This window comes from Bubalus kerabau, chromosome 15, assembly GCF_029407905.1.
Source record: "Bubalus kerabau isolate K-KA32 ecotype Philippines breed swamp buffalo chromosome 15, PCC_UOA_SB_1v2, whole genome shotgun sequence".
Classification (NCBI taxonomy): Eukaryota; Metazoa; Chordata; class Mammalia; order Artiodactyla; family Bovidae; genus Bubalus; species Bubalus kerabau.
Window position 1 is genome coordinate 83480599 of NC_073638.1, and position 26260 is coordinate 83506858.

The 26260-nt window shown below is 42.6% G+C and overlaps 1 protein-coding gene across 1 annotated transcript in view; it reads right to left on the reverse strand.

Moving 5' to 3' along the window:
• The window catches only part of LOC129628602 (glycine N-acyltransferase-like), a 30627-nt gene extending 6448 nt beyond the window's left edge, over positions 1–24179 (reverse strand). The window contains exons 1-4 of the mRNA XM_055548052.1: positions 24102–24179; positions 21050–21157; positions 10645–10771; positions 7984–8155 (exon numbers count right to left, since the gene is read on the reverse strand). Coding sequence (XP_055404027.1) covers positions 7984–8155; positions 10645–10771; positions 21050–21157; positions 24102–24179 — 485 coding nt within the window. The remainder of the gene's footprint in view (positions 1–7983; positions 8156–10644; positions 10772–21049; positions 21158–24101) is intronic.
• Positions 24180–26260: the final 2081 nt, after the last annotated feature.

Here is a 26260-nt window from a genome sequence, read left to right on the forward strand (position 1 = left end):
TCATGTGGAATGCCAGGCTGGATGAAGCACAAGCTGGAATCAAGAGTGACAGGAGAAATATCAACAACTTCAGATATACAGATGACACCACCTTAACGGCAGAAAGCAAAGAGGAACTGAAGAGCCTCTTGATGAACGTGAAAGAGGAGAGTGAAAAAGCTGGGTTAAAACTCAACATTAAAAAAACTAAGATTAAAAAAAATAATAATAAAAAAAAAAAAAAAAAAAAAAAACTAAGATTATGGCATCTGGTCCCATCACTTCATGGCAAATAGGTGCGGGAAAAGTGGAAAAAGTGACTGACTTTGTTTTCTTGGGCTTCAAAGTCACTGCAGATGGTGATTGCAGCCATGAAATTAAAAGACGCTTGCTCCTTGGAAGAAAAGCTCTGATCAACCTAGACACCATATTAAAAAGCAAAGACATCACTTTGCCAACAAAGTGATGCATATAATCAAAGCTATGGTTTTTCCAATAGTCATGTACAGATGTGAGAATTAGACCATAAAGAAGGCTGAGTTATTGAAGAGTTGATGCTTTTGAACTGTGGTGCTGGAAATGACTCTTGATAGTCCCTTGGACAGCAAGGAGATCAAAACAGTCAATTTTAAAGGACATCAATCCTGACTATTCATTGGAAGGAGTGATCCTGAAGCTGAAGCTCCAATACTTTGGCCACTTGATGTTAAGAGCCAACTCATTGGAAAATACCTTGATGCTGGGAAAGATTGAGGGCAGGAGGAGAAGGGGCCAACAGAGGATGAGATGGTTGGATGACATCACTTGGACATGAATTAACCAAATTCTGGGAGACAGTGAAGAATGGGGAGTCTGGGGTGCTCTAGTCCATGGGGTGGCAAAGAGCTGGACACCTCTTAGTGGTTGAACAGCAACAGAAGCCTGTAGACTCCAGGACCAGTTCACCTCAGGTTAAACAACTAACAGGGAGGACGCACAGCCCCATCCATCAGCTGATAGGCAGACTGAAGTTTTACTGAGAGCCAGAAGATCTAGTTTTATCCACCATCAGTCCCTCCCATCAGCCTCATCCATCAGAGGGCATGTAGAAGAAATGATAAGTCAGTCCTGCAGCCTCCAGAACAAAGCCACAACCACAGAAAGTCAATCAGAATGAAAAGGGGGGGAATTATCTCTCAGATGAAAGAACAAGATAAAACCCCAGGAAAATAACTAAATGAAGTGGAGATAGGCAGCCTTGCAGAAAAAATAATTCAAAATAATGATAGTGCAGATGATCCACATTCTTGGGAAAGGGAAGAAGAAGATGCAAGAAGTGCTTACAAGAGACCCAGAAGAACTAAAGCACAAACTAACAGAGATGAAGAGTACACTGGGAGAAATCAATAGCAGAATAAATGAGGCAGGAGAACAGGTAAGTGACCTGGAAGATAGAATGGTGGAAGTCACTGCTGTAAAATAGAATACAGAAAAGAGAATGAAAAAAAATTAAAATAGCCTGAGTCCTCTGGGACAGCATTAAACACACCAACATTTGCATTATAGAGGCCCTAGAAAGAGAAGAGAGAGAGAGATAAAGGACCCGAGAAAATATCTGAAGAGATAATAGCTGACAATTCCTCTAATATGGGAAAAGGAATAGTCAACCAAGTCCAGGAAGCACAGAGTCCCAGGCAGGCTAAACCCAAGGAGGAACACACTGAGACACATAGTAATCAAACTGCTGACAAAAATTACAAAGATAAAATATTAAAAGCAACATGAGAAAAAAATGACAAATAACATACAAGAGAACTCCCATAAGGTTATCAGCTGATTTCTCAACAGAAACTCTGTAAACCAGAAGGGAATGGCATGATATATTTAAATTGATGAATAGGAATAACCTACAACCAACCTAGTTAGCATATTCAAAAGCAGAGACATTACTTTGCCAACAAAGGTCCATCTAGTCAAGGCTATAGTTTTTCCTGTGGTCATGAATGGATGTGAGAGTTGGACTGTGAAGAAGGCTGAGCGCAAAAGAATTGATGCTTTGGAACTGTGGTGTTGGAGAAGACTCTTGAGAGTCCCTTGGACTGCAAGGAGATCCAACCAGTCCATTCTGAAGGAGATCAGCCCTGGGATTTCTTTGGAAGGAATGATGCTGAAGCTGAAACTCCAGTACTTTGGCCACCTCATTCGAAGAGCTGACTCACTGGAAAAGACTCTGATGCTGGGAGGGATTGGGGGCAGGAGGAGAAGGGGATGACAGAGGATGAGATGGCTGGATGGCATCACTGACTTGATGGACATGAGTCTGAGTGAACTCCGGGAGTTGGTGATGGACAGGGAGGCCTGGTGTGCTATGATTCATGGGGTTGCAAAGAGTCAGACACGACTGAGTGACTGAACTGAACTGAACTGAACTGAACAACCAAGAATATGCTACCCAACAAGACTCTCATTCGTATTTCATGGAGAAATCAAAAGCTTTCCAGACAAGCAAAAGTTAAGAGAATTCAGCACCATCAAAACAGATTCACAGCAAATGTTAAAGGAGCTTCTCTAGGAAGGAAACTTAAGAGAAGGAAGAGACCTAAACAATTAAGAAAATGACAATAGGGTCCTATGTATCAATAATCACATTAAATGTAAGTGAATTAAATGCAACAACAAAAAGACATAGATTGGCTGGATGGATGGAAAACTGTGCATGTATCCACTTCCACTTATCACATCACTCTACTTAACCCCCCAAATTGTATGCAATTATTTTATACTCGTAGATTAATCATGCTTCCATTGTGGCTTGCAAGCGTAATTATCTTTTATTTTTAGTCTGGCTATTACTTGTGAAAACTGATAAACATCTTTTACTACTGTGATTACGTAGCTACTGTTCATTTTAATACCATTGCATCATTATTGGTCAACAGAAAATAACAGACTTCTCTATCACTAAAACTACCACATAATAGAAAAACTTGTAATCACTTTTTAAAATCCAGCTGCATATCAGAATTATCTTGGAAATTCTTGGACAACACAAATCTGCCCAAAGTTCCAGATGTGATTTTAATGAGCTGCCATCTTCAGAAACAGCTGGACTATATGATGTTTAACTTTTATTCAGTTTGTTTCACTTTTTCTATTTCATAGTCAGTGATCCCATTTCCATTCAATATCACAGTAATCCAAGTCTATGCCCCAACCAGTAATGCTGAAGAAGCTGAAGTTGAATGGTTCTATGAAGACCTATAAGACCTTTTAGAACCAACACCCAAAAAAGATGTCCTTTTCATTACAGGGGACTGAAATGCAAAAGTAGGAAGTCAAGAAACACCTGAAGTAACAGGCAAATTTGGCCTTGGAATATGGAATGAAGCAGGGCAAAGACTGACAGAGTTTTGCCAAGAAAATGCACTGGTCATAACAAACACCCTCTTGCAACAACACAAGAGAAGACTCTCTACATGGACATCACCAGATGGTCAACACCGAAATCAGATTGATTATACTCTTTGCAGCCAAAGATGGAGAAGCTCTATACAGTCAGCAAAAACAAGACCAGGAGCTGACTGTGGCTCAGACCATGAACTCCTTATTGCCAAATTCAGACTTAAATTGAAGAAAGCAGGGAAAACCACTAGACCATTCAGGTATGATCTGAATCAAATCCCTTATGATTATACAGTGGAAGTGAGAAATAGATTTAAGGGCCTAGATCTGATAGATAGAGTGCCTGATGAACTATGGAATGAGGTTCGTGACACTGTACTGGAGACAGGGATCAAGACCATCTCCATGGAAAAGAAATGCAAAGAAGCAAAATGGCTGTCTGGGGAGGCCTTACAAATAGCTGTGAAAAGAAGAGAAGTGAAAAGCAAAGGAGAAAAGGAGAGATATAAACATCTGAATGCAGAGTTCCAAAGAATAGCAAGAAGAGATAAGAAAGCCTTCTTCAGCCATCAATGGACAGAAATAGAGGAAAACAACAGAATGGGAAAGACTAGAGATCTCTTCAAGAAAATCAGAGATACCAAAGGAACATTTCATGCAAAGATGGGCTCAATAAAGGACAGAAATGGTATGGACCTAAGAGAAGCAGAAGATATTAAGAAGAGATGGCAAGAATACACAGAAGAACTGTACAAAAAAGATCTTCACGACCCAGATAATCATGATGGTGTGATCACTGACCTAGAGCCAGACATCCTGGAATGTGAAGTCAAGTGGGCCTTAGAAAGCATCATTATGAACAAAGCTAGTGGAGGTGATGGAATTCCAGTTGAGCTTTTCCAAATCCTGAAAGATGATGCTGTGAAAGTGCTGCACTCAATATGCCAGCAAATTTGGAAAACTCAGCAGTGGCCACAGGACTGGAAAAGGTCAGTTTTCATTCCATCCCAAAGAAAGGCAATGCCAAACTACCACTCAATTGCACTCATCTCACACGCTAGTAAAGTAATGCTCAAAATTCTCCAAGCCAGGCTTCAGCAATATGCGAACCGTGAATTTCCTGATGTTCAAGCTGGTTTTAAAAAAGGCAGAGGAACCAGAGATCAAATTGCCAATATCTGCTGGATCATGGAAAAAGCAAGAGAGTTCCAGAAAAACATCTATTTCTGCTTTATTGACTATGCCAAAGCCTTTGACTGTGTGGGTCACAATAAACTGTGGAAAATTCTGAAAGAGATGGGAATACCAGACCACCTGATCTGCCTCTTGAGAAATTTGTATGCAGGTCAGGAAGCAACAGTTAGAACTGGACATGGCGCAACAGACTGGTTCCAAATAGGAAAAGGAGTACATCAAGGCTGTATATTGTCACCCTGCTTATTTAACTTATATGCAGAGTACATTATGAGAAACGCGGGGCTGGAAGAAGCACAAGCTGGAATCAAGATTGCTGGGAGAAATATCAATCACCTCAGATATGCAGATGACACCACCCTTATGGCAGAAAGTGAAGAGGAACTAGAAAGCCTCTTGATGAAAGGGAAAGTGGAGAGTGAAAAGTTGGCTTATAGCTCAACATTCAGAAAACGAAGATCATGGCATCCTGTCCCACCACTTCATGGGAAATAGATGGGGAAACAGTGGAAACAGTGTCAGACTTTATTTTTCTGGGCTCTAAAATCATTACAGATGGTGACTTCAGCCATGAAATTAAAAGACGCTTACTCCTTGGAAGGAAAGTTATGACCAACCTAGATAGCATATTCAAAAGCAGAGACATTACTTTGCCAACAAAGGTCCATCTAATCAAGGCTATGGTTTTTCCTGTGGTCATGTATGGATGTGAGAGTTGGACTGTGAAGAAGGCTGAGCGCGGAAGAATTGATGCTTTTGAACTGTGGTGTTGGAGAAGACTCTTGAGAGTCCCTTGGACTGCAAGGAGATCCAACCAGTCCATTCTGAAGGAGATCAGCCCTGGGATTTCTTTGGAAGAAATGATGCTAAAGCTGAAACTCCAGAACTTTGGCCACCTCATGCGAAGAGTTGACTCATTGGAAAAGACTCTGATGCTGGGAGGGATTGGGGGCAGGAGGAGAAGGGGATGACAGAGGATGAGATGGCTGGATGGCATCACTGACTCGATGGAAGTGAGTCTGAGTGAACTCCGGGAGTTGGTGATGGACAGGGAGGCCTGGCGTGCTGCGATTCATGGGGTCGCAAAGAGTCGGACACGACTGAGCGACTGATCTGATCTGATCTGATCCCATTTCATTCAACTTATGGTTTCCAATTTTTGCATCTCTTTTTTGTTGTTGTTCTTTCTCTAGCCTTTACCAAGTGCAGTAGAAAGGCTTTCCTATAGTACATATACATCTATGTATATTCAGTTCAGTTCAGTTGCGTCCGACTCTGCAGCATGCCAGGCCTCCATTATGCATGATATATATATTTTAGAAAACATGAAACTTTACTGAGATAATATTTCAAATTTTTGGTTCCATTTGTTTGACTAGGTATGAATAGAATGTTAGATTTATAATTTATATTCACTCAAAATTTTGATATAGTTTCATATATTCCAGCATCTAGTATTATTGCTAAAAATCTAGAAAGCTTTTTATTTTGTGACATTAAAAAATTTGAATGAGGCTTGAAACTTCTAATTCAATTCTGAAAATATAAATAGGTATTATGTTGTAAAAAACAACAGGAGATTAACATATAATACAGTATTATTAAAGTATAGATTTTATTCAAATTTTACAAAATTTTGCACTAGTGTCTATTATGTATTTTCATACTTTATTCTAGATTCTACATTGCATTTAGTTGCACTGAGTAGCTTCAGCTGCACGCAATGAACTCTGATAAATTCCCTTTTTATTCTTTTACTAATATTTTCTAATTTTCCTTGTCATGGTTTCTTAGATACACTCATCATATAAAAGTGGACATTTAATTTCTAAATACATGGGTTTTTAAAATTATCCTTGATATTAAATATTAATTTCTTGTTTAAATGCTTTCTTCTCTGCAATCACCCTCTGTGTTTTTTCAGTCTTTTAACCTTCTTGAGGCTTTCAATGGCTAAGTCAAAGATCTCTCTCAGTAAATGTCCCATTGCCTTTGAAAACATGTGGGTTATTTTCAAACTTCTTTCGATATTGATTTTGAACATGATTCCACAGTGAGAAGAGAACAGACTCTGTATGATTCCAATACCTTTAGACCATGAAACTTTCTCACCTTGTTATATATCCCTGGATATGTCCCACTGTCTCCTCGTTTATAGTCTATGGGAACTTGAATGGAATTTGTACCCTGTTGCTGTGTGAAAATTGTATAAATCTTAATTATGTTGAATTGGTTTATAGTGATTTTCTGGCCTACTATATCCTTCTAATTTTGTGTCTATTCATTTAGTAATTTTTAATAGTTTGATGTTGAAACTCCAACTAAAAATCTTAGTTTATCTACTTAAAAAAATTACTTGTAATATATAGTGGAACAATAGGTAACTTTGTTCTGTACTTTCCAAGTCCCCTGTAAACGTGTCATCATACTGTCATAATTTTAAAAATAAAAACAATTTTTAAAGAGTTAATGATTAGGATCTGTGCAGCCACAGAAACAGAACAGCTGTTGACTTAGCAACTGTTAACAGTTTAGACTACAGTCTGGCCACGTAGCTGAATCAGGGAAGTGACATATAGATAAAGGCCTGATGCACATTCCCAAGCCGTCTTTACAGGAAGCAGACCCCCTCCAGATGAGCACTTCTGACCGCAAGAACATAGACCCCAGACTGGTCAAAACCAGAAGGTTGATTTTGCTTGTAACTTCACCTGATGGCAACCAGAGAACCCCACACAAGGCAATCGTGCACTCTGCAGCCCTCCTGCTCACACTGCCTTAGAACCCCTTCCCTGAAAACCATTGAGGAGTCGAGTCGTTTGAGCTCGAGCTGCTCATCTGACCCTGGCCACACTGCTCCCCTCACCCCATATAAGGAACCAGCTCCCCAGCCTCAGCAAGCAAGCGAGGGAAAGCGTTGCTTGTTTTCACCCCCACCTGCTGCAGCAGGGCATCAGAGAGGCTCTGCCTGAATTTCTTGTCAGGCTTCTAATCAATGTCTGTTGCTTGGAGAAGGCCAAGCACCCTGGTCAGTATCAAAGTCACGAATCAAGGAATGCCCAGAGCCACCAGAAGAAGAAGCAAGGATGGATTCTCTCTTAGGGGCTTTGAAGGGAACATAGGTTTGCCAACTCCTGGCCTTGGGATCCTGGCCTTCACAACTAGAAGGATAACTTTCTGCTGTTTGAATCCATCCCAGTCTGTTGTGTCTTCTTGTGACTGTCTTAAGAGACTAATGCACTGGCTACTTCAGTGGTAACAGATATGACGTTTTTGGTTTGGTTTTGTTTTATCCTGCCATGTGGCTTGTGGGTGTGATCTTAACTACGTCTCAGACGAGAGGGACTAAACCTCGGCAGGCAGTGAAAGTGTGGAGTCCTAACGGCTGGACCGCCAGGGATTCCCCAGAGCAGACTCTGTCAGACTTACCTGGGTTTGTGTTTACCACTATTGACTGATACATTTTTTGCCTCCAGCAGAGAAGTAGCCAATTTCTTTGTAGGCTCAGAGGCCATATAGAGAAAGCACTGTGTTTGCTTGACCTTGCCCGATTTAATAGCTGCAAGATTTGTTATCACGTCATCCAAGCTGGACTGTGAACCTAGATGGAGGAAATGAAGAATCATATGAGATATCATTGTTCATTTAAACGTCAGGAAAAAGCTGTCCGATGACTGCCAGGTTTGTGGGTTTCGAATGATTAAAGTTTGTGGGTTTCCATCATGAAAAGACCTCTATGGGATAATAGTAAGTCACTCTCACATTTAAAAGAAGTTCATTTGCAAAGTTGAAATAGGGACATAGACATAGAGAACAAACAAGCAAACTCCAAAGGGTCAAAGTGGAGGATGGGATTAACTGGGAGATTGGGGTTGCCATATATGCAGTACTATGTATAAAATAGATGACTAACGAGAGCCTACCATAGAGCACAGGAAAGTACTCAGTGCTCTGTGGTGATCTAAACAGAAAGGAAATCCAAAAAAAGGGGGTGATACGTGTGCATACATATGGCCCAGAAACTGACACAGCAGTATAAAGCAACTAAACTCCAATTAAAAAAATTAAAACTGGGATAACACTACAATTCCTGAACACATCAGAGTACAGTTATGCTCATCAAAGGAGATGAGGTGAAGATAATAACCAACATTTATTGAATTTATTACAATTCTATGCTGTAGGTTGTTGCTATAATGGTCCCAGTTTTTTCTTCTTCGCTTTCTGGACTGTTTTCTGCTGACCTGGCTTCTGGGATTGGTTGTGAAACTTGTTTGGGCCAATTGAGCAATAGCAAAGGTGACTGAATAAGAAGCTTGAAAAGTGACAATGTGTGAAGTTTGCCTTTCTCTCTGCTCTTAAGAACCTTGGGTGACTTCTGTATATCACCCAAGCCACTTCACTGGCACAGCCAAAAGCCAGTACAGATGAAGCCGGCGTTAACAGCCAGCCTCCAGATTGTGGCTAAATTAGTCCTGCCAGTTCATGGACAACCCCCAGCTGACTGCAGTCGCATGGGTGAACCCAGGAGAGACCAGTGGAAGAATCACCCCGCTGAGTCTCGTACAAACTGCTGACCCACAACATGTGAGCTAATGAGCGATTGTGTTTTGCAGTCACTACTTTGGGGTGGTTTCAAAACCCGACTGATAAAACCAGGCATAGGGCCGAGCATTTCTTACTCGAGATCTCACTTCATCTTTAAATAGCCCTATGTTTGGGGGACCACTATAATTGCTATTTTCAGCCATCAGAAGACTGATCACAGAGCTGTTGTTCCTTGTCTTAGACCACACAACTACTAACAGGCCTAACAAGGTCACAGCTTCAGCTAATCTGACTCCAGAGAACACATTTTTTTTTTTTTTTTTGGCTACACTGTAAGGCTTGTGGGATCTTAATTCCCTCACCAGGGATCGAACCTGGGTCCCTGGCAGTGAGAGCACAGAGTCCTAACCTCTGAATGCCAGGGAATTCCCAAACATATTTGTAGTCACTAAATTCCTCCTCTGTAAGTATGATATATTGACACCATGGAGGTGAGGCAGAATGGAAGCTCTGCTCCCATATCATTGATCCTGGAATAAACCATGAATTTTTGTTGTTGTTCAGTCGCTAAATCGTGTCTGACTCTTTACGACCCATGGACTGCAGCACGCCAGGCTCCTCTGTCCTCCACTATCTCCCAGAGTTTGATCAAATCCATGTCCATTGAGTTGGTGGTGCTTTCTAACCATCTCATCCTCTGCCACTGTCTTCTCCCTTTGCCTTTAGTCTTTCCCAGCATCAGGTCTTAATTCCAATGAGTTGAATCAGGTAGCTGTGAATTTTTAACTATTAAGAAATTCTATTGCTCATGATTTCCTGTGTAAACCCCATACACAACAGTCTTTAAGTTCTAATTCACTATTATTGGAGGAGGTCATTAAGAAGACATGTCACCCTTGACTCCGGAGGCAACTGGAGGCTTCCCCCTCCCTCCCCTGTCCTTGGAACGGGTGTTCCACTTGCCTTCCAGAAACTGCTCCAAGGACACAGCCTTGAGATAGAAATGTGGTGTTCACATATCTGGATTGGGCACGTGACTAAACCCAGATAAGGCCACTATATGCGTTTTTAAGATTTTGGCAGGCAGATGAGGGGATTCCCTCGTCCTTCAGTCTCCCAGGACAAGCCTGGAGGTAAGTTCTCCTGCTTATTAACTTGCCACCCGCCAGTCTGGAGTGTCTGGGATTGCAATAAAGATGTATAAACGTGTGTGTGTGTGAGTGTGTGAGAGGGAGTGTGTGAGTGTTAGTCACTCAGTCATGTCAGACTCTTGTGACCCCATGGACTGTAGCCCACCAGACTCCTCTGTCCCTGGAATTGTCCAGGAAGAACACTGGAGTGGGTTGCCATTCCGTTCTCCAGGGGATCTTCCTGATGCAGTGATCAAACCCAGGTCTCCTGCATTGCAGGCAGATTCTTTACCTTCTGAACCACCCAAGAAGCCTGCTATAGAGGATACAGGGGTGTCACTCCAGAGGTAAACGGACCCTACATATCCGACACAGGAGAGTCCAGCAGCCTGCCCACATCCTGGCCCCTTACTTTGAATCTGCAGATGTTGCTTCCAGTTGATGACTTCTGGTGAGCCAAGGAATTCCTGACATTTCTTAGGGTCCTTGGAGTAGACTTGATAAGTATTGGTGTAGTGATCAAGGTCATCTGTCATCTCCTGTTTGGGTCAGGAAAGTAGAATTAACCAAAATACATCTACTTAGTGATTGCCATACTAGTTCTCAGTGTTCTGTTATATTATGATATTTTAAAAATACTAAAATGTTAGCATTTTTTTGTTGTATTGATTTTATTGAAGGATTATTTACATTATGAGATCAAGTCAAGAACTCCCTTATTCAATTAATAATGAAAAATGTCTTGAACAAAACTACTTCCAACTCAGTTATTGCTCTAAATTTTCAAACCTAACAAAAATAATCTATTTAAAATTACTTTCCACCCTTCCATGAAACACATGAAGAAGCTTGCAAAGTGACTGAGCGCTGAATCTTGCTGCTTCCCGCTGCTCTTGAGAACCCTGAGGCTTCTGTGTGTGCCCAATCCACTTCCATGAGTGTGGTCAATAAACAGCAAAAACCAAGCTAGCAGCTATGGCCAGACTTGGGACTGCGACTTACCCAGTTCTACCAGCTCAGTAAAATGACAATTGAGAAGCGAAATATTTGGCCAAAAGAATACACCCTGCTTTAGGGCAAAGATGTTTAGATTATGTGGGCTATGAACATGTCTTTATTGAAACAGAGACAGGCAACAGGTCAGGCGATTCTTCTATACATTGTGAAACCAAGAAAAAGATGATTAAATCGATTTGCTTTCTTTAAAAAATACTCAAGGGCTTCTCTGGTGGTCTGGTTAAGACTCCATGCTTCCACTGCAGGAGGCACGGGTTGGACTGGGGGGCATGTGTTCCATCCCTGGTTGGGAAACTAAGATCCCACATGCTGCACAGAACGGCCAAAAAACAAAAATCATGCTGTTGTAAAGCCAACAACAATCCCATCAGCAAACAAGCATACTCATTTAAGTGTACCTAGTGAAATTATTAAAACTGACACAGGAGGATAAAGGAATAGATAAGAGGAGAAACTTCCTTTACCTAGTGCAGAATCGGAAAGCTTTTCCCCCTATAACTGGAAAATACGACACACAACTGCACTTGCAATTCAGCAGGGGTTACTTCTGATCAAACTGTATTTTTAAGAGTAACGCCACCAAAAATGTCCATATAGGAGACCCCAGCCTCTGTCCCTCACAAAGATCAATAATTAGATCAATAATTAGGTCAATTTTGCCTACTACCCACACACACAAAAAAGCTATGAGAGAGCCCTGGAGTCATGCAACACAGGAGAATTTAAAAAAAAAAAAAAAATTGAGACTAGCTGCCCCCAAAGAGAAGAAAGACAGTCCCATTTCGCCTGCATCATCCCATTCACCAAGCCAGCATTGCCCAGTGCCAAGAGGGAACTCCCCAGCTAGAAAGAGCTCTCACCAAGAGAGGAAGTACAGGACCAAGGGGCAGCTTCCCCAGCCTTCTAGAGCACCACACCAAGGTCCCACTCCAGTTTCACCCCACCCAGACTGGCAAAACTGAGATAAATAGAGGTGGTTAGAAATGAGAAAGAAGTGCAGGGGTCACCAGTAGCAGCCATGTAATGGGGATGATGCACAATTCACCCTGACCTGCTCTTCAGGAAAACCCAGCAGTTTTTGCCCCTGCAGAAATCAACAGTCAACACTGGACCACCTGCAGACATCATCAAATTTTGCCCCACCAGTATTCACATGCTCTGTGTCAGCCACCCGAGACACTCCTCCCACCCTCCCCAACCGGCTCCTACCAGAACCAGGTCACCGAACCCACAGTCAGCTCTGCAGCTGCATGAATACAAGCTGACATCCACCACCCAGCACATGTTGGGGGCTGGCCCCTCCAGCTGTGTACTTGCGTGCCACTCAACAGGTAACTGTCACTGGCCTCCACTGCCATTCACACAGTGAGAGACAGACTGTGCAGTCATGAGAGAGCCCATTGATAGCTAGGGTCCCCACAGCTGTCTGTGGGCCTGGATCGGGCCTGCACCCCTGCACTGACCTGCAGCTGAGCCCCCCAGCTGCCTGCCTGCATGCCCCCATCTCCAATTGCTGTGCCCTCATGGCAAGACCCAGTAGACACTGTATTGAGTGCCAGCTAGGCCCCCCAAGGCTGCCAGTGCGCCTGCAGTTGGTCCTGGCCCTGCTGCTGCCAGGGCCCCCACCATCATGTGCCTGTTTGCAAACGGCCCAGCCACTGCCCGAGAGTCTGCTGCTGGCCCCCATAGCTGTGTCTGAACACACCACCGATGGCAGCCACTACCACGCCTGCCCTGGCCTGTAGCCACTAGACTTGGAGGCATCACTGAGGACCCCAAAAGCCTTGAAGCCACTGTTGACCCCCCTGAAATGCTCACCAAGGATCACACAGTTGTCAGTGTGGATCCCAGTAGCCTGAGTGGAAAAGCCGTCACCCCCTAGCCCTGAAGACCAGTGCCACCACAAGCCCCTGCACTGAATGCCCTGCACCGCTAGACCTGGGGCCCCAGCACATGCTAGAGAGCCCCAGAAAGTCACTCAGTCATGTCTGACTCTTTGTGACTTCGTGGACCACAGCCAAATCTCTTCTGTGCATGAGATTTTCAAGGCAAGAATACTGGACTGGGTAGCCATTCCCTTCTCCAGGGTATGGAACTCGAGTCTCCTGCATTGCAGGCAGATTCTTTACTATCTGAGCTACCAGGGAAGCTCCTACCCATGAGAAAATTTTCCCTTACCAAAGTCAGTCCATAAAGTATGGAAGGTTGTTTCTTCAAAAGTTCAGGCACCTATGCAAGGATATAGGGCTCATAAAGAACCCAATATGAAGAACTGACTCCTTGGAAAAGACCCTGATGCTGGGAAAGATTGGAGGCGGGAGGAGAAGGGGACGGCAGAGCATGAGATGATTGGATGGCATCACCGACTCGATGGACACGAGTTTGAGCAAGCTCCAGGAGTTGGTGATGGACAGGGAGGCCTGGTGTGCTGCAGTCCATGGGGTCACAAAGAGTTGGACACAACTGAACAACTGAACTGAAAAAATCAGGGAAATATGAAACCACCAAAAGAATACAGTAAACCCCAGCAATTGGCTTCAAAGCAATGATACCCAGGAATTTCCTAACAAAGAATTCAAAATAATTTTTCAAAAGATGTGCAGAGAGCTGTAAGAGAACACAGAAAAATAATTTAACCGTATCAGGACAACAATACAAGAACAAAATGAGATGTTCAGAGATGGAAAACTTAAAAAAGAACCAAAGAAAAATTTAGGAAGTGAAGAATAGTAGGAGTACATGGAAGAATTCAACAGAGCGCTTCAACAACAATCTAAACCAAACAGAAGAAAGAATCAGAGCTCAGAGTTAGACCAAGTGAAATTATCTAATTAGAAGAGCAAAAAGAAAAAGAATAAAAAACAGTGAGGAAAGCCCGTGTGACCTATGAAAGTGAAGTGAAAGTCATTCACTCATGTCTGACTCTGCCACCCCATGGACTATACAGTCCAAGGAATTCTCCAGGCCAGACTACTGAAGTGAGTAGCCATTGCCTTCTCCAGGGGATCTTCCCAACCCAGGGATTGAACCCAGGTCTCCTGCATTGCAGGTGGACTCTTAATCAGCTGAGCCACCAGGGAAGCCCATATGCCTTGAATACACCTAAATTAATTTCATGAAACCCCTTATCTATAGGATACCTCAAAAGAACCAATTTGTGAATTTATTAATTTCCAGAAGTAGAAGAGAGGGAAAGAGGGAAGAAAGCTTATTTAAAGAAATAATGGCTGAGAACTTCCGAATTCTTGGAAGAAATTCGGATATACAAGTTTGAGAAGCTAATAGGTCACCAAACAACTTAAAGAGGACCTCACTTAGATACATTAGAATAATACTGTTGAAAATCCCTTAAGGCGGCTATCAGTCGATGTCTCAGAGACCTTGCAAGCCAGAAGAAAATAGGGCAATATATTTAAAGTGTGGAAAGAAATAAACTGTCAACCAAAACTACTTTACCCGTCAAATTTGTTCTTCAGAGACAAGACAGACTTTCACTAACAAATAAAAACTGAAGAAATTCATCACCAAAAGGCTTGCCTTATAAGAAATGTCAAAATGGGAACAGTTCTCAGAACAGTTCCAAATAATCCTCTTAAAATAGGCAGAGGAATTGAATAGACATTTTTCCGAAGAAGATATACAAATGGCCAGCAGATACATGAAAAAGTGCTCTATATCATGAATTAGCAGGTCAATGCAAATCAAGACCACATACACAGCAAAACGGTTATCATCAAAAAGAAAAGAGATAACAAACATTGGGGTGGGGGGCAGTGGTTTGGAGAAAAAGGAACCCTCGTGCACTGTTGGTGGGAATGTAAATTGGTATAGCCACTATAGGAATGGTATGGTGGTCTCCCCCCAAATTTAAAACAGAACTGTCCTAGGAATTGGGAACCCCATTCTGGGTGTGTATCCAAAGGAAATGAAAACAGGACCTGGAAGAGACACGTGTGCTCCATGCTCAATGCAATGCTATTCGCAATAGCCACGACATGGAGACAACGAATGAACGGACAGGGAACATGTGGCATGTCTGGCAGTGGAACATCAGTCAGCCCAGAGAAAGAAGCAAATCCTGCTGTTTGTGACGCGTGGGTAGACCCTGTGTGCATTGTGCTACGTGAAATGGGCAGACAGAGGAAGGCATGATGGCTTCCGGGTGCGGATTTTAAAACACTTGATCACAGAGGCTGGGGAAGCCCGGGAGCGGGCAGTGGGGAAATGTGGGTCAAAGGGCACAAACTTCGTTATAAGACAAATAAGTTCTGAGGATAAAAGGCAAAGAATGAGGACCATAGTTCAGATCAGATCAGTCGCTCAGTCGTGTCCAACTCTTTGCGACCCCATGAATCGCAGCACGTCAGGCCTCCCTGTCCATCACCAACTCCCAGAGTTCACTGAGACCCACGTCCATCGAGTCAGTGATGCCATCCAGCCATCTCATTCTCTATCGTCCCCTTCTCCTCCTGAACCCAATCCCTCCCAGCATCAGAGTCTTTTCCAATGAGTCAACTCTTTGCATGAGGTGGCCAAAGTTCTGGAGTTTCAGCTTTAGCATCATTTCTTCCAAAGAAATCCCAGGGCTGATCTCCTTCAGAATGGACTGGTTGGATCTCCTTGCAGTCCAAGGGACTCTCAAGAGTCTTTTCCAACACCACAGTTCAAAAGCATCAATTCTTTGGTGCTCAGCCTTCTTCACAGTCCAACTCTCACATCCATACCTGACCCCTGGAAAAACCATAGCCTTGACTAGACGAACCTTTGTTGGCCAAGTAATGTCTGCTTTTGAATATGCTATCTAGGTTGGTCATAACTTTCCTTCCAAGGAGTAAGCATCTTTTAATTTCATGGCTGCAGTCACCATCTGCAGTGATTTTGGAGCCCAGAAAAATAAAGTCTGACACTGTTTCCACTGTTTCCCCATCTATTTCCCATGAAGTGATGGGACCAGATGCCATGATCTTCGTTTTCTGAATGTTGAGCTTTAAGCCAACTTTTTCACTCTCCACTTTCACCTTCATCAAGAGGCTTTTGAGTTCCTCTTCACTTTCTGCCATAAGGGTGGTGTCATCTGCATATCTGAGGTGATTGATATTTCTCCCGGCAATCTTGATTCCAGCTTGTGTTTCTTCCAGTCCCGCGTTTCTCATGATGTACTCTGCATATAAGTTAAATAAGCAGGGTGACAATATACAGCCTTGACGTACTCCTTTTCCTATTTGGAACCAGTCTGTTGTTCCATGTCCAGTTCTAACTGTTGCTTCCTGACCTGCATACAGATTTCTCAAGAGGCAGATCAGGTGGTCTGGTATTCCCATCTCTTTCAGAATATTCCACAGTTTATTGTGATCCACACAGTCAAAGGCTTTGGCATAATCAATAAAGCAGAAATAGATGTTTTTCTGGAACTCTCTTGCTTTTTCCATGATCCAGCAGATATTGGCAATTTGATCTCTGGTTCCTCTGCCTTTTCTAAAACCAGCTTGAACATCAGGAAATTCACGGTTCACATATTGCTGAAGCCTGGCTTGGAGAATTTTGAGCATTACTTTACTAGCTTGTGAGATGAGTGCAATTGTGTGGTAGTTTGAGCATTCTTTGGTATTGCCTTTCTTTGGGATTGGAATGAAAACTGACCTTTTCCAGTCCTATGGCCACTGCTGAGTTTTCCAAATTTGCTGGCATATTGAGTGCAGCACTTTCACAGCATCATCTTTCAGGATTTGGAATAGCTCACCTGGAATTCCATCACCTCCACTAGCTTTGTTCATAATGATGCTTTCTAAGGCCCACTTGACTTCACATTCCAGGATGTCTGGCTCTAGGTCAGTGATCACACCATTGCGATTATCTGGGTCATGAAGATCTTTTTTGTACAGTTCTTCTGTGTATTCTTGCCATCTCTTCTTAATATCTTCTGCCTCTGTTAGGTCCATACCATTTCTGTCCTTTATCGAGCCCATCTTTGCATGAAATGTTCCTTTGGTATCTCTGATTTTCTTGAAGAGATCTCTAGTCTTTCCCATTCTGTTGTTTTCCTCTATTTCTGTCCATTGATGGCTGAAGAAGGCTTTCTTATCTCTTCTTGCTATTCTTTGGAACTCTGCATTCAGATGTTTATATCTCTCCTTTTCTCCTTTGCTTTTCACTTCTCTTCTTTTCACAGCTATTTGTAAGGCCTCCCCAGACAGCCATTTTGCATTTTGCATTTCTTTTCCATGGGGATGGTCTTGATCCCTATCTCCTGTACAATGTCACGAACCTCATTCCATAGTTCATCAGGCACTCTATCAGATCTAGGCCCTTAAGTCTATTTCTCACTTCCACTGTATAATCATAAGGGATTTGATTCAGATCATACCCTGAATGGTGTAGTGGTTTTCCCTGCTTTCTTCAATTTAAGTCTGAATTTGGCAATAAGGAGTTCATGGTCTGAGCCACAGTCAGCTCCTGGTCTTGTTTTTGCTGACTGTATAGAGCTTCTCCATCTTTGGCTGCAAAGAATACAATCAGTGTGATTTCGGCGTTGACCATCTGATGTCCATGTATAGAGTCTTCTCTTGTGTTGTTGGAAGAGGGTGTTTGTTATGACCAGTGCATTTTCTTGGCAAAACTCTATCAGTCTTTGCCCTGCTTCATTCCATATTCCAAGGCCAAATTTGCCTGTTACTTCAGGTGTTTCTTGACTTCCTACTTTTGCATTCCAATCCCCTATAATGAAAAGGATATCTTTTTTGGGTGTTAGTTCTAAAAGGTCTTGTAGGTCTTCATAGAACCGTTCAACTTCAGCTTCTTCAGCGTTACTGGTTGGGGCATAGACTTGGATTACTGTGATACCGAATGGTTTGCCTTGGAAACGAACAGAGATCATTCTGTCGTTTTTGAGATTGCATCCAAGTACTGCATTTCGGACTCTTTTGTTGACCATGATGGCTACTCCATTTCTTCTGAGGGATTCCTGCCTGCAGTAGTAGATATAATGGTCATCTGAGTTAAATTCACCCATTCCAGTCCATTTCAGTTCGCTGATTCCTAGAATGTCAACATTCACTCTTGCCATCTCTTGTTTGACCACTTCCATTTTGCTCTGATTCATGGTCCTGACATTCCAGGTTCCTATGCAATATTGCTCTTTACAGCATTGGGCCTTGCTTCTATCACCAGTCACATCCACAGGTGGGTATTGTTTTTGCTTTGGCTCCATCCCTTCATTCTTTCTGGAGTTATTTCTCTACTGATCTCCAGTAGCATACTGGGCACCTACTGACCTGGGGAGTTTCTCTTTTGGTATCGTATCATTTTGCCTTTTCATACTGTTCATGGGGTTCTCAAGGCAAGAATACTTTAGTGGTTTGCCATTCCTTTCTCCAGTGGACCACATTCTGTCAAATCTCTCCACCATGACCCACCCCGTCTTGGGTTGTCCCACGGGCATGGCTTAGTTTCATTGAGTTAGACAAGGCTGTGGTCCTAGTGTGATTAGATTGACTAGTTGTCTGTGAGTATGGTTTCAGTGTGTCTGCCCTCTGATGTCCTCTTGCAACACCTACTCTCTTACTTGGGGTTCTCTTACCTTGGGCGTGGGGTATCTCTTCACAGCTGCTCCAGCAAAGTGGAGCCATTGCTCCTTACCCTGGATGAGGGGTACCTCACCGCCGGCCTTCCTGACCTTCAATGTGGGATAGCTCCTCTAGGCTCTCCTGACCCTGTGCAGCCAAGGCTCCTTGGACGTGAGGTTGGTCCTCCCGCCCACTGCCCCTGGCCTCGGTCTTGGGGTGTGGGGCATGGGGTATCTCCTCCCGGCCGCCGCCCCTGACCTCGGCCGAGGGGTAACTCCTCTCGTCGCCCCCCCGACCTCGGACATGGGGTAGCTCCTCTCGGCCGTTCCTGTGTTGTCGCAGTCTAGTACTCTTGGCCGCTGCCCCTGACCTCGGACGTGGGGTAACTCCTCTTGGCCGCCGCCCTTCGGGCATGGGGTTGTCCCGGCTTCTGCCCCTGACCTCGGACGTGGGGTGGGTCCTCTCGCTGGGCTTTGGCGCGCCCGTTGCAGCCGCCTGCGCTTTGGCGCGCCCGTCGCAGGAACATAGTTAATGCTGTATTATATGCAGTTGAGCATTGAACGAAGCAGGAGTTAGGGACCCCAACTCTCCATACAGCTGAAAATCTGCTTATAACTTTACAGTCATCCTTTGTATCTGCTATTCTGCATCTACAGATTCAAACATCGTCAGATGGTGGAGTACTGTAGCATGTAATTATTGGGGAAAAAAGATATTTAAGTGGACTCATGCAGTTCCAACCCGTGTTGTTCAAGGGTTAACTGTACTTGAAGGTTGCTAAGAGAGCAGATTTTGAATGTTTTCACTAAAAAATAGAATGATAATTATGAGACAGGATAGAGTGTTAGCTAAAGTTATGGAGGGAATCATTGTAATGTACATGTATATCAAATCTGCAATGTTGTAGATCTGACACAATCTTATATGTCAATGATCATTCTTCAAGTTGGAAAAGTCTTATTTTTAAGACTGTATTTTTGAAAGTAGCTCAGATTCCTATCAATAATTAAAAGTGTTCGTTTTAAATTGTTATTTAATTTGGTTTCTTGAATATTTATTACCCCTTTCACTTCTATATGTTATATTAAGTGATAATATATTTATATTACAATTTTACTTGATATTTTAAAATATAATTATACATTTTATTTTTGAATAAACTTAACTATTAAATAAACTTAACTATTCAATTTCACTAATTAAAAAATTATCATACAATACATAACCAACAATTCCAACTATGTAATTTGCTCCTTAATTTTCCTTAATTCACTCTTGTTTCAGACTTTATCTCTTGCAACTGCTTTGAATGAAGTTCTGATCTGCAACCATGTAAAAAATCCTATTTATATTCAACATCCAATTTTGGTAAAATTTCTACTAAGAATCATTCCTCTCCCTGCAACCTCTACCACATGCTTTTTCCCTTCCTGCCTGGTTTTATTTGCTTAATTTATGACCATAGGTTATAACATGGTTCAGCATCTCAACGGGAAGAGACCATCACAATGAGAAGTTTTGAGTTAGCATGAATGAGTTGATGTGGTTTCAAAACTGGTGTTTGTACAAGGTATGAAATATTTTTTTTCCCCTTAGGTTAAGAGTTTAAAATGGGCTTGATTTATTACATGTAGAAATCCAGCCTGGGAAATGCTTCTTTGATGCCTTTCACAAAAGATCAAGCTCTTGTCTACGCCATCAACATAATCCTACATTAGCACAGCCTCCCCCTGGTTGCCTCTTTTCCCGCAAACTGGATGCGAGAAATGACAAAGTGTTTGGTCCTAAGCAGCAGCAGGATGCCATCTTGGTTTTGATTCTGCCCATTTCACACCATGGGACCCTAGTGGCTCAGACAGTAAAGAATCCACCTGCAAGGCAGGAGACATGGGTTCAATCCCTGGGTTGGGAAGATCCCCTGGAGAAGGGAATGGCAGCCCACTCCAGTATTCTTGCCTGGAGAATTCCATGGACAGAGGAGCCTGGTGGGCTACAGTCCACAAGGTCGCAGAGTCAGACACGACTGAGCAACTAACCATTTCACACCATGATGTCATTTCCCTATGGATTTACCTATAATCTCCTCCAGGCTGTGGACTTTTTGAAGATAAGGACATGTTGACTATATCACCTTGATTTATTTCTATATTCCCAGGGTCTACCATATTGCCAACTGCATGGTAAGTACATAGCCAATATGGACATAAATACCTATTCATTCCACATCTGGCCCCTTACCTGCTCCTGAGGGCGGATAACCACTGTATTAAAATCAGGCCACTTGTCCACCAGAGCCTTTAGCTTGAAAGGGTTTCCCTGGTTTATGTGGAAGGTGGTCCCATAAACCTGTAGTATTACAAGAAAGTGAGAGGATGATTTTATTAGGAAGAGATGGAAAAGTGCCGTGCTTGCATAGGACAAGGTTTATTTTTATGAAATAATGGAATTTTTTGATTGGAAGGTACCTAGTAAGAACTTCAGCAGACCATTGGTGAGATTCTAAGTTTCCCCCCAATAAATATATCTTTAAAAAATATTCACATAGAAGATATGCAAACCAACGGAATTTATGAACAGAACTCCTATTATGGAATTTAATAAGATCTTTAATAGATTACATCTGTTCATGTAAGTGTGTACATGCTAAGTCCCTTCAGTCATGTCTGACTCTTTGTGACCCCGTGGACTGTAGCCCACCAGGTTCCTCTGCCCATGGGATTCTCCAGGCACATACAACAAATTTCACAAAACTGGAGAATATCAAATACACTCCACTCCAGGTGTTTCCAACTTCTTGATGCAAAAAAGTACTCTTCAAAGAATATCTTTTTTGCTGAAATCTTTGCATTTGTACCTGATATTTGCTTAGGGAAGGTTTTTAGAAGGGAGATTGCTGGGTTTAAAGCTATCTACATGTTTAAGGCTTTTCAACACATATTTTCAAATTAACCTCTGGTAAAGGTAACTATTTCCTACAAATAAGTGGAGGCTATAGTAACTAAAGGTCGTGGAGAATTGTCTCTTTAGTCCCTTTACAGTAAATATAAACAAAACCAGATAGGCCACCTATAGAAGAATGCTTACCTTTCTCTTCCCCAGAGTAAAAGGATGGTTTACAAATGGTTAAGATTGAGGAAGGTGAAGATATTCAACTCATCCCAAATTATGCCAAGTCTTTCAAAGTATTGGCCTCAAATGAGATAAACTGATGTAGGCACAATTCGCCCCACTGTAAATTTATGGTCTGATCTATACCCACAGTGGCTAATATTGGCATAGCTTCTCTGTGTGAAAGGCACAGCCTGCCTGTTCCCCATCAAGGCTTCTCATCTGACAACAACCTCAAGAGACTGGAGGTCCTGTTACTCCCCCTCCTCTTTTATGGTGGCTGTGCAGCCTGTGGGATCTTTGCTTCAACATCAGGCATCCAGGGATCGAACCCAGGCCCTAGGCAATGAAAGTACCAAGTCTTAACCCCTGGGGCCACCAGGGAATCCCTTCATGACTCCCATTCTGTGTGAGAAAGCCAAGGCACATAAAAGTTAAGTGACGTGGTGGGGAGACACAGCCTGCTGGTGGAAGGGGTGGGTACAGACCCAGGCAGGCTGCCCTTTTAGCTGTAGAACCAAGGAGGAATCACCGTCATCAAGGTAACTCCATGGTGGGATGAGGGTGCATATTCTAGATGAAACTGTAAGATAGAAACTGATACGTATAATTTATTGACCAAAGTCCAAGGCGCTGTGCTAAGCAGATGAGCATAAGGGTTAGGACTTGGCTTCAAATGTTCACTTGCCCAGAGTAAAATCCTGGCTGCTTACTGTGTAAACTTGGTGAAGCACAGAGACCTACTGGACTTTAGGAGCAATGCCACAACAGGATTTTGACCCTGATACAGTCCAGATGCAGAACACTTCCCTTACCATGAGGATGGCTCCTGAGGCTCTTATAGTCACATCCACTATCTTCCCATTGCCCCTGCCTCCTCGTTCACCTCCAGAAGCCATCATGTGTTCTCTGTTTCTGTATTTGGTTATCTCAAGGATTTTATATAAATGGACTTATATAGTGTGGAACCCTTTGGGACTGGCTTTTTTCACTCAGCATCATTTTCTGGCTGCTGCTGCTGCTGCTGCTACATCACTTTAGTTGTGTCCGACTCTGTGCGACCCCATAGACTGCGGCCCACCAGGATTCCCCCATCCCAGAGATTCTCCAGGCAAGAACACTGGAGTGGGTTGCCATTTCCTTCTCTAATGCATGAAAGTGAGAGTGAAGTCGCTCAGTCGTGTCCAACCCTCAGCGACCCCATGGACTCTAGCCTACTAGGCTCTTCTGTCCATGGGATTTTCCAGGCCAGAGTACTGGAGTGGGGTGCCATCGCCTTCTCCAATAATTTTCTGAGGATTCATCCCCTCCTACGGGAGTTTTGAGGCTGACACGAGTCCACAGATCAAGTCCGGCGGCTGCGGTGAAGTGAGGGCTGGAAGTGCTTTCCGTTGCCACTGACGACCACGCAGCCATTGTTCTGGCCTTGAGGCCCCGCTGGCGCCGGTGCTGGCCGCGGTTCTGTGATTAAACTTCTATCTTTAGATGTGAAAAGTGCTTTTAAAAGCAGTTCAGGGAATTCCCTGATGGTCCATAGTTAGGACTCATGCTTTCTCTGTCGAGGACCTGGATTCAATCTCTAGTTAGGGAACTGAGATCTGACAAGTCATGCAGACAAAAAAGGAAAAGAAAAAAATGAAAGAAAAAGCATTTTCCTCCTTCCACCAATCCTCTAAATGTTAAAAGTGAAAATATAAATAAATCTGCATAAATCCAGCCTTCTGTAAGAAATACCATTGCCTTAAAGTAATGAATAGTAGATAATTGTTTCTAGATCTCTTCCATGTGCACTTGAATTTCAAAGAAATAAGACTTGACCTGTTAAATATTCCAAGAAGATACATGGTGGTTAACTTCACCTTGGGCACAAATGTTTAAAAATTAGTATGTACTTAGATCAACCTTTTAAAGAGAAATCAAGAAAATATTTTTGAGTCTCCAGAGGGTAGTGTTTTTGTAACTTAAAATTATTGGGCAAGTCATATAACTGAGAACTCTTCCCTCTTCCAGGACATGAGTTAATACACTTCTCTTGCCAAGAGATGGTGTGAACTGTGTGAGATGCTGTGTGAGTGAGTTCTTACCACAGAACGCGCACTCGGTAAGAGCTCATTCTCCTCCTGACCTCTTTGGTTCCCTAAGAATGCAACCCTCTGCTTCCCTAAGAGTGTCCCAAGCTCACCTTTAAGGATTCAGGGATGCTCTTCCTCAAGGATTTTTCTAGCATCTGCAGCATCTGCGGGCCTTGTAAGTGGAGCATCTTGGCAGGTACCTTAGCCTAGTGAGGACCAACAAATAGCCAGGAATGAGAAGATGCTGAACTAATAGGAAAAGAGTCACACAGCTTTACCTGAGTTTTAGAAGGTAACAGGGAAGATAAATTTGCCTAGAATAACTGCCTTAGGAGAGAGAGACATATTTAGATTGTTTCCATGTCTTGCTGTTCTACAATTACAAAAATTTCCTCTTATATTTTCCTTCAGAAGTCTTATAGGTTTAGTTCCTATATTTGGGTCTATGAAAATTTCAAGTTAACTTTTTGTAAGTGGTATGACGTAAGAGTGGATATTCTCTTCCCCAGGGTAGATTTGTTGTTTTTGATCAGTTGCAAACTTGTGTGCCAACTCTTTGCAAACCTATGGACTGCAGCGTGCCAGGCTTCCCTGTCCTTCACTATCTCCTGGAGGAGAAACTGGTTATTTAATTACTAGTTATTGCAAGGACTGTCCTTTCTCTTTCGAGTTGCTTTGATGTAATTGTTGAAAAGCAATTGAGTTTATATGTATGCCTGCATCTCTCAAGTTTCTATTAGTTTAATTGATCTATATATCTACTCTTATGATTTTTTTTTTTACTACTGTTTTTGAGTACTGTGGCTTTATACTAAGCCTTGAAATCTGATAGTGTGGGTCCACCAACTTTTTTAGATGCTTTTTGCTTAGGTTTTTTGCATTTCTATTTAAACTTTGTAATAATCTTGTGAATTTTTATTAAAAATTGTCTGACACTTATGTTGAGATTGCAGTGAATCTGTAGCTTAGTTATATAAGAAGTAATATCTGAAAAATATTGACTATTTTAGTCTATGAATGTGATGTATCTCTTCATTATTTTAGGTCTTCTTTAAATTTTTTAGCAAAGGACTTTAGTTTTTGGCTATCTTCTGTTAAACTTATCCCCATTCATTCCTTCCTTTGGATGGCATTATAAATAAATACGAGACTTCCCAGGTGGTGCTAGTGGTAAAGAACCCACCTGCCAGTTCAGGAGAACTAAGAGACACCAGTTAGATCCTGGGTCGAGAAGATCCTCTGGAGAAGGAAATGGCAACTCACTCCAGTATTCCTGCCTGGAAAATCCCATGGACAGAAAAATTTGGCGGGCTACAGTCCATGGGGTCGCAAAGAGCTGGACACAACTAAAGTGACTTAGCACATAAATAAACATATAACTGTAAATTACAATATATTTTGAAGTTTTAAAAAATTTGTTGTTTGTTTATAGAAGTGCAATTTTTCTATATTGGCTTTGTGTAGTGTGACCTTATCGAGTTAACTCATTACCTTTAGTGTTGTTCAATGGCTCAGTTGTGTCCCACTCTTTGTTACCACTTAGACTGCAGCACGCCAGGCTCCCCTGTCCTTCACTATCTCTTGGAATTCACCCAAACCCATGTCCATCGAGTTGGTGATGCCATCCAACCATCTCATCCTCTGTCATTCCCTTCTCCTCCCACCTTCAATCTTTCCCAGCATCAGGGTCTTTTCCAGTGAGTCAGCTCTTCCCATTAGGTGGCCAAAGTGCTGGAGCTTCAGCTTCAGCATCAGTCCTTCCAATGACTATTCAGGGTTGATTTTCTTTAGGATGGACTGGTTGCATCTTGCAGTCCAAGGGACTCTCAAGAGTCTTTTTCAGCACCACAGTTCGAAAGCATCAGTTCTTCGGTGTTCAGCTTTCTTTTATGGTCCAACTCTCACATCCATACATGACTACAGGGAAAACCATAGTTTTGACTCTATGGACCTTTGTTGGCAAAGAAAGGTCTCTGCTTTTTAATATGCTGTCTGAGTTTGTTATAGCTTTCCTTCTAAGGAGCAAGTGTCTTTTAATTTCATGGCTGCAGTCACCATCTGCAGTGATTTTGGAGCCCAAGAAAAGAAAATCTGTCAATGCTTCTACTTTTTCCCTTTCTTCACGCCATGAAGTAATGGAACCAGATGCCATGATCTTCATTTTTTAAATGTTGAGTTTTAAGCCAGCTTTTTCACTCCTCTCTTTCACACTCATCCAGCAGCTTAGTTCCTCTTCACTTTCTGCCATTAAATTGATATCATCTGTCTA